The following is an 8,905-nucleotide window of genomic DNA, read 5'->3' as shown; positions in this document are numbered from 1 at the left end:
ACAGTGCGGCGCTCCCTTAGTACTGACCGTCGGACATTGCAGCGCTCCCTCAGCACTAACCCTCCGACAGTGAGGCGCCCCCTAAGTACTGACCCTCCGACAGTGCGGCTCTCCCTCAGCACTGACCCTCCGACAGTGCGGCTCTCCCTCAGCACTGACCCTCCGACAGTGCGGCTCTCCCTCAGCACTGACCCTCCGACAGTGCGGCGCTCCCTCAGCACTGACCCTCCGACAGTGCGGCACTCCCTCAGCACTGACCCTCCGACAGTGCGGCGCTCCCTCAGAACTGACCCTCCGACAGTGCGGCTCTCCCTCAGTGCTGACCCTCCGACAGTGCGGAGGGTCAGCACTGTCGGAGGGAGAGTTCTGAGGGCGAGCTGCACTGTCGGAGGTGCCATCTTCTGCCAAGGCATTAAACCCCAGGGTCCCATTTGCACTGTCAGGTGAATGCAAAAGCTGCCAATCCTTTGCAAATGCAGCACTGGGCGGGGTCTCGCTTGGGGTTGGGTGCGGGGTCCCTCCGCCTGTAGCCGGGTAGAATAATTATCCGACAATCAACATCATGAGAAAAGTCGCTTTGGGGCCTGGTGGCATTGCTGTTGGCAGTCGCTCCCCGCGTGCCATTTCCCTGCCACCATGTTGCGTTCTGAATATGATATAAAGCCACCAGTCACTCGCGGGGGATCGGGCAGACCACACTGCGGGTTTATTTATTCAGACGCGGCGCGCGTGGGTACAAAACGTGGAAAGCTCGAGCGCGCAGAGCCGTGCGCGCGTGCTCCGCTCGAAGGTACAAGTGCGACCAAGACTGGACTGCGCGACGCTCTTCCCTTCCGCTGATGTCACGCAGCCAAGCCGGGAGGGAACATCTTTCGGCGCACCTCCCCCCAGGGTACGATGAGCCTCTCGTCCAGGGACAGCAGTTGCGCGGTGCTCGTGAACGCGGTGCAGGGCGTGGCGGAGCGGTGAGGAGGGATCCGGCGACGCCCGGGGCCCAGCCCTTTTCCTTCCGCCTGTGGTGCTTTGGATCGCCGCGAGGGAGCGGGAGATCGTGGCTTCCTGAATCCCGGGATTCCTCAAGCAAGTCCGACCAGTTGGCCGGAATTCCGCCCCGCGAGGTGCGGTCGGACTCGCGGCCGGCGGGGCGGGTGTTGAGTTCTGGGGGATCTTTCAAATGTTCGGACAGTGTTGGGTCCAAGATGGCTGGAGGGCGTCCTCCCTCTCCCTCTCTCTCTCTCTCTCGCTCGTCCGAACCTTTGCTCTCCGTTGTCCGATGTCCTTGGCTGCTCATGGGGTCATTGGGTACGGGTGCAATGGACCTAGGATCCCACCCCGAGCACCCTAGCAGCCTCCTTTCCCACCCCCCCCAACCTCTCCCACCAGCCACCCCACCCTCGCATCCCTCCAACCCCAGTTCAGCCTCCTCTCGATCGAGTGTGGGGGGGTTGCGGGGTGGGGTGGGTTGTGAGGGGGGGAGGGCATTCATTCGAACCTCGGGAGCAGTCAGGTTTCAAAGCGGTTGTAAAGGGACTCCACCAGCGACAGCACATCCTGCCAGTGAAACGTCCCTCGCATCGCAGAGTCCACGTCCTGCAGGGGGGAGAGGGCGAGAGTGGTGGGAGAGCGGGGGCAAGAGGGAGGGAGGGAGGGGGAGCAAGAGAAAGAGAGGAGGTCAGTCTTCACACAGTCACTCCCTCCCACGCCCGCTCTCCCTGCCCCGAACGTGAAGTCCTTCACTTTGGCAGGAAGAATAAAAAAGCAGAGGGTCACTAATACCGGAGAACATGTTCCCGAGGCGCAGAGGGATCTGGGTGTCCGAGTGGATGAGTCAATGAAAGTTAGTCTGCGGGTGCAGCGAGTGGTGAAGGAGGGTTAATGGGATGTTACCCTTCACCAGGAGAGGGGTTGAATGTGAGAGGGAGGAGGTTGTGCCTCAGTGAGACGGGGCGTTGGTGAGATTGTACCTCGAGTACCCTGTGCAGTTTCGGTCTCCATATTTAAGGAAGGATGTCGATGTGTCGGGAGACGGTTCAGAGGAGGTTTTACTCGATCGATACCCGGAATGAGGGGGTTTGTCCGATGAGGAAAGTGTTGGACAGACTGGGCTTGTTTCCACTGGAGGTTAGAAGAGTGACGGGGGGGGTGGGGCGATCGGATTGAAGTTTACAAGATCCTGAACGGCCTGGACAAGGTGGACGTGGGAAGGATGTTTCCTCTTGTGGGTGAGGCCAGAACCAGAGGGGGCACTGGTTTAAAATTAGGGGGTCGCCCTTTTAAGACAGAGATGAGGAGATTTTTTTTCCCTTGGAGGGTCGTGCGAGGGGACTCTCTGCCTCAGGAGGTGGTGGAGGTGGGGGGGCGTTGAATAGTTTGAAGGCTGAGGTAGATAGATTCTCGTTCAGCCAGAGAATCGAAGGTAATTGGGGGTAGATGGGAATGTGGAACGTGAAACACAAGATGGTCATATTGATTGGGGAGCAGGACCGAGGGGCCGAATGGTCTAATCCTGTTCCTATTCCTTATGTTCAATCCTCCAACAATCTCCACCTCACCACTCCCCACGTCTGCATCTTCCACACTCCCCTAGTCATTTTGATCAGGACCGTGTAGAGGGAGCTTTACTCTGTATCTAACCCCGTGCTGTACCTGTCCTGGGAGTGTTTGATGGGGACAGTGTAGAGGGAGTTTTACTCTGTATCTAACCCAGTGCTGTACCTGTCCTGGGAGTGTTTGATGGGGCCGGTGTAGAGGGAGCTTTACTCTGTATCTAACCCCGTGTTGTACCTGTCCTGGGAGTGTTTGATGGGGCCAGTGTAGAGGGAGCTTTACTCTGTATCTAACCCTGTGCTGTACCTGTCCTGGGAATGTTTGATGGGGACAGTGTAGAGGGAGCTTTACTCTGTATCTAACCCCGTGTTGTACCTGTCCTGGGAGTGATTGATGGGGCCAGTGTAGAGGGAGCTTTATTCTGTATCTAACCCCGTGCTGTACCTGTCCTGGGAGTGTTTGATGGGGACGGTGTAGAGGGAGATTTACTCTGTATCTAACCCTGTGCTGTACCTGTCCTGGGAGTGTTTGATGGGGACGGTGTAGAGGGAGATTTATTCTGTATCTAACCCTGTGCTGTACCTGTCCTGGGAGTGTTTGATGCGGATGGTGTAGAGGGAGCTTTACTCTGTATGTAATCCCGTGCTGTATCTGTCCTGCGAGTGTTTGATGGGGACGGTGTACAGGGAGCTTTACTCAGTATCTAACCCCGTGCTGTAACTGTCCTGGGAGTGTTTGATGGGGACGGTGTAGAGGGAGCTTTACACATTATCTAACGCAGTGCTGTACCTGTCCTGGGAGAGTTTGATGGGGACAGTGTAGAGGGAGCTCTACTCTGTATCTAACCCCGTGCTGTACCTGTCCTGGGAGAGTTTGATGGGGACAGTGTAGAGGGAGCTCTACTCTGTATCTAACCCCGTGCTGTACCTGTCCTGGGAGTGTTTGATGGGAACAGTGTAGAGGGAGCTTTACTTCCTGTATCTAACCCCGTGCTGTACCTGTCCTGGGAGAGTTTGATGTGGACAGTGTAGAGGGAGCTTTACTCTGTATCTAACCCCGTGCTTTACCTGTCCTGGGAGTGTTTGATGGGGCCAGTGTAGAGGGAGCTTTACTCTGTATCTAACCCCGTGCTGTACCTGTCCTGGGAGTGTTTGATGGGGACGCTGTAGAGGGAGTTTTACTCTGTATCTAACTCCGTGTTGTACCTGTCCTGGGAGTGTTTGATGGGGCCGGTGTAGAGCGAGCTTTACTCTGTATCTAACCCTGTGCTGTACCTGTCCTGGGAATGTTTGATGGGGACAGTGTAGAGGGAGCTTTACTCTGTATCTAACCCCGTGTTGTACCTGTCCTGGGAGTGTTTGATGGGGACAGTGTAGAGGGAGCTTTACTCTGTATCTAACCCCGTGCTGTACCTGTCCTGGGAGAGTTTGATGGGGACAGTGTAGAGGGAGATCTACTCTGTATCTAACCCCGTGCTGTACCTGTCCTGGGAGTGTTTGATGGGAACAGTGTAGAGGGAGCTTTACCCTGTGTCTAACCCCGTGCTGTACCTGTCCTGGGAGTGTTTGATGGGGACAGTGTAGAGGGAGATTTACTCTGTATCTAACCCCGTGCTGTACCAGTCCTGGGAGTGTTTGATGGGGACAGTGTAGAGGGAGCTTTACTTTGTATCTCACCCCGTGCTGTACCTGTCCTGGGAGTGTTTGATGGGGACGGTGTAGAGGGAGCTTTACACATTATCTAACGCCGTGCTGTACCTGTCCTGGGAGTGTTTGATGGGAACAGTGTAGAGGGAGCTTTACTTCCTGTATCTAACCCCGTGCTGTACCTGTCCTGGGAGAGTTTGATGTGGACAGTGTAGAGGGAGCTTTACTCTGTATCTAACCCCGTGCTGTACCTGTCCTGGGAGTGTTTGATGGGGCCAGTGTAGAGGGAGTTTTACTCTGTATCTAACTCCGTGTTGTACCTGTCCTGGGAGTGTTTGCTGGGGCCGGTGTAGGGCGAGCTTTACTCTGTATCTAACCCTGTGCTGTACCTGTCCTGGGAATGTTTGATGGGGACAGTGTAGAGGGAGCTTTACTCTGTATCTAACCCCGTGTTGTACCTGTTCTGGGAGTGTTTGATGGGTCCAGTGTAGAGGGAGCTTTACTCTTTATCTAACCCCGTGCTGTACCTGTCCTGGGAGAGTTTGATGGGGACAGTGTAGAGGGAGATCTACTCTGTATCTAACCCCGTGCTGTACCTGTCCTGGGAGTGTTTGATGGGAACAGTGTAAAGGGAGCTTTACCCTGTGTCTAACCCCGTGCTGTACCTGTCCTGGGAGAGTTTGATGTGGACAGTGTAGAGGGAGCTTTACTCTGTATCTAACCCCGTGCTGTACCTGTCCTGGGAGAGTTTGATGTGGACAGTGTAGAGGGAGCTTTACTCTGTATCTAACCCCGTGCTGTACCTGTCCTGGGAGTGTTTGATGGGGACAGTGTAGAGGGAGATTTACTCTGTATCTAACCCCGTGCTGTACCAGTCCTGGGAGTGTTTGATGGGGACAGTGTAGAGGGAGCTTTACTCTGTATCTAACCCCGTGCTGTACCTGTTCTGGGAGTCTTTGATGGAGACAGTGTAGAGGGAGCTTTACTCTGTATCGAACCCCGTGCTGTACCTGTCCTGGGTGTGTTTGATGGGGACGGTGTAGAGAGAGCTTTACTCTGTTTCTAACCCCGTGCTGTACCTGTCCTGGGAGTGTTTGATGGGGACACTGCAGAGGGAGCTTTACACTGTATCTAACCCCGTGCTGTACCTGTCCTGGGAGAGTTTGATGGGGACAGTGTAGAGGGAGATCTACTCTGTATCTAAGCCCGTGCTGTACCTGTCCTGGGAGTGTTTGATGGGGACAGTGTAGAGGGAGCTTTACTCTGTATCTAACCCCGTACTGTACCTGTCCTGGGAGTGTTTGATGGGGACAGTGTTGAGGGAGCTTTACTCTGTATCGAACCCCGTGCTGTACCTGTCCTGGGAGTGTTTGATGGGGACAGTGTAGAGGGAGCTTTACTCTGTATCTAACCCCGTGCTGTACCTGTCCTGGGAGTGTTTGATGGGGACAGTGTTGAGGGAGCTTTACTCTGTATCGAACCCCGTGCTGTACCTGTCCTGGGAGTGTTTGATGGGGACAGTGTAGAGGGAGCTTTACTCTGTATCTAACCCCGTGCTGTACCTGTCCTGGGAGTGTTTGATGGGGAGGTGTAGAGGGAGCTTTACTCTGTATCTAACCCTGTGCTGTACCTGTCCTGGGAGTGTTGGTGAGTGACTCTCTCTGAGCACATCCTGCCTGATACTCACCGTGAGTGGTTCGATTCCTACGCTCTTCAGCACGTTGAAAGCCAGTGTGAGATTCCGCTCCTGCGAAATAGGATTTGAGAAAAATAATCAAAGGGCTGTTTGTACAGGGTGTCTGCTGCTGTATCCCGATCTGCGTGAGAGGGAAATATTCACACCACCCTCAGCCCGGCGTGGGATGGAATTCAAACTGTGATAAGACAGGGAGAAAATAATATTCCTGCTACCGTCCCAGACCAGTGCGCCATTGCTCACATACACCAGAGATTGGCCCACTTAGTACCAGGCCGCCAATGGAGCCTCCCCTTCCTGGTTGTGTGCAGTACCACACTGGGTGTCCCATTGTCTAACTCACTCTAGGCCGCAGGTGGAGCCTCCCTTTCCTGACTGTGTGGGCCTATCAGTCCCACGCTGGGTGTCCCATTGTCTAACTCACACTAGGCCGCAGGTGGAGCCTCCCTTTCCTGACTGTGTGGGCCTATCAGTCCCACGCTGGGTGTCCCATTGTCTAACTCACACTAGGCCGCAGGTGGAGCCTCGCATTCCTGACTGTGTGGGTCTATCAGTACCACACCAGGTGTGACATTGGCTAACTCAGCACTAGGCCGCAGATGGAGCCTGCCTTTCCTGACTGTGTGGGCCTATCAGTCCCACGCTGGGCATGGCATTGGCTAACTCAGCACTAGGCCTCTGATAGAGCCTCCCTTTCCTGACTGTGTGGGCCTATCAGTACCACACCAGGTGTGACATTGGCTAACCCACACTAGGCCGCAAATGGAGCCTCCCTTTCCTGATTGTGTGGGCCTATCAGTACCACACCAGGTGTGATATTGGCTAACTCACACTAGGCCGCAGATGGAGCCTCCCTTTCCTGACTGTGTGGGCCTATCAGTAACACACCGGGGATGAGATTAGCTAACTCACACTAGGCCACAGATGAAGCCTCCTATTCCTGATTGTGTGGGCCTATCAGTAACACACCAGGTGTGACATTGGCTAACTCACACTAGGCCACAGGTGGAGCCTCCCTTTCCTGACTGTGTGAGCCTATCAGCAACACACCAGGGATGAGATTAGCTAACTCACACTAGGCCACAGGTGGAGCCTCCCTTTCCTGACTGTGTGAGCCTATCAGTACCACGCTGGGCATGGCATTGGCTAACTCACACTAGGCCGCAGGTGGAGCCTCCCGTTCCTGAATGTCTGGGCCTATCAGCACCACACGAGGGGGGCGAGATGAGCTAAGTCAGCACCAGGCCGGGTTTGAAGCCTGGGCCTTTCCTGATCTGTGGTACAGGAGGAGGTTGAAATCGGTTCCAAGCTGCTAGAAGCTGCGAGTTGTCTCTCACCTGGTGCTGTGCGTGGAGCTCCTGGTAGGGGATTTGATCTGGTAGGTAAGTGTGCAGGAGAGCACAGAGAGCCAGGCCATCACTCCAACTGCTACTGAAATTAGTGATGTCAATGTTCTGGAAAGGGAAATTGAGGAAGAGTCAGGCTTGGCGTCCAGGGCTCGGGCATTCGGCAAGGCTTCCAGCATTCACAGATCAGAGACAGGCGTGCGGAACAGAGAGAGAGAGAGACAGGGGGAAAGAGACAGAGAGAGACAGGGAGAGAGAGAGACAGAGAGAGAGAGGGAGACAGAGAGAGATAGAGAGCGAGAGAAAGAGAGAGAGACACACAGAGATAGAAATAGAGAGACAGAGAAAGAGAGAGTCAGAGAGAGTGGGAGAGACGGAGAGAGATAGAGAGTGAGGGAGAGACAGAGATAGATAGAGAGCGAGAGAGACAGAGAGAGAGAGGGAGACAGAGATAGAGAGCGAGAGAAGGAGAGAGAGAGACACACAGAGATAGAAATAGAGAGACAGAGAGTGAGAGAGTCAGAGAGAGAGGGAAGGACAGAGAGAGATAGAGAGTGAGAGAGAGAGACAGAGATAGAGATAGAGAGCGAGAGAGACAGAGAGAGAGAGGGAGATACAGAGGCAGAGATGGAGAGATAGAGTTAGAAAGTGAGTGAGAGAGAGAGAGAGGCAGAGGGAGATAGAGACAACGAGACTCAGAGAGAGAGGGAGAGACAGAGACAGAGAGAGAGAGACAAAGAGAGATAAAGAGACAGGCAGAAAGAGAGAGAGTCAGAGAGGTAGAGAGAGAAAAAGAGAGAGATGGAGAGAGAGGGAGAAGGAGAGACTGAGAGACAGATTGTCAAAGGGAGAGATAGAGAGAGAGACACAGAGAGGGAGAGAGAGGTAGACAGAGGGAGAGATGAAGAGAGTGACTGAGAGAGAGACAGAGAGGGAGATAAAGAGTTAGAGAAGAGAGACAGAAAAGCTGAGAGAGAGAGACAGTCAAGGAGAGAGAGACATCGGACACTGACCTGATATCCCGCTGTCTTCATCTTGCTCCAGTTGAGCAGCGTGTTTCTCTTTGAACCTCCCGATCGCTTAACCAGGTCAGCAAGTGGTTCCTTCAACTTCACACTGCAAGAGAAACTCCAGAGCTCAAAAATCACCCACACACCCGGTCCCAGAGGGGGAAAGGACAGTGTATCTAACGCACTGTGACACACGGTCCCAGAGGGGGAAAGGACAGTGTATCTAACGCACTGTGACACCCGGTCCCAGAGGGGGGAATGGACAGTGTATCTAACGCACTGTGACACCCGGTCCCAGAGGGGGAAAGGACAGTGTATCTAACGCACTGTGACACCTGGTCCCAGAGGGGGAAAGGACAGTGTATCTAACGCAATGTGACACCCGGTCCCAGAGGGGGAAAGGACAGCGTATCTAACGCACTGTGACACCCGCCCCCAGAGGGGGAAAGGACAGTGTATCTAACGCACTGTGACACCCGGTCCCAGAGGGGGAAAGGACAGTGTATCTAACGCACTGTGACACCCGGTCCCAGAGGGGGAAGGGACAGTGTATCTGATACAGTCGAACTGGTCACCTTTGCCTGTTGGCGTGTGGATCTGTGATGGGAGGTGTTTGCGTGTTTTCTGCTTCTTGTCTTGGCTTCATCTTCAGTCGATTGC

General features: G+C 54.3%; 1 protein-coding gene across 1 annotated transcript in view; it reads right to left on the bottom strand.

The window, feature by feature from the left end:
• Window positions 1–682: 682 nt before the first annotated feature.
• Window positions 683–8,905, bottom strand: part of LOC144673708 (cytospin-A) — a 41,256-nt gene continuing 33,033 nt past the window's right edge. Inside the window, exons 6-10 of the mRNA XM_078535408.1 lie at window positions 8,821–8,905; window positions 8,249–8,351; window positions 7,227–7,343; window positions 5,881–5,940; window positions 683–1,590 (exon numbers count right to left, since the gene is read on the bottom strand). The exon at window positions 8,821–8,905 is cut by the window's right edge and continues 30 nt beyond it. Coding sequence (XP_078391534.1) covers window positions 1,504–1,590; window positions 5,881–5,940; window positions 7,227–7,343; window positions 8,249–8,351; window positions 8,821–8,905 — 452 coding nt within the window. The 3' untranslated portion in view covers window positions 683–1,503. The remainder of the gene's footprint in view (window positions 1,591–5,880; window positions 5,941–7,226; window positions 7,344–8,248; window positions 8,352–8,820) is intronic.

The sequence above is a fragment of the Cetorhinus maximus genome, unplaced genomic scaffold (assembly GCF_964194155.1).
Source record: "Cetorhinus maximus unplaced genomic scaffold, sCetMax3.hap1.1 HAP1_SCAFFOLD_440, whole genome shotgun sequence".
Lineage (NCBI taxonomy): Eukaryota > Metazoa > Chordata > Chondrichthyes > Lamniformes > Cetorhinidae > Cetorhinus > Cetorhinus maximus.
The sequence above is the reverse complement of the archived record's forward strand: the minus strand, read 5'-3'. Positions and strand labels throughout refer to the sequence as shown.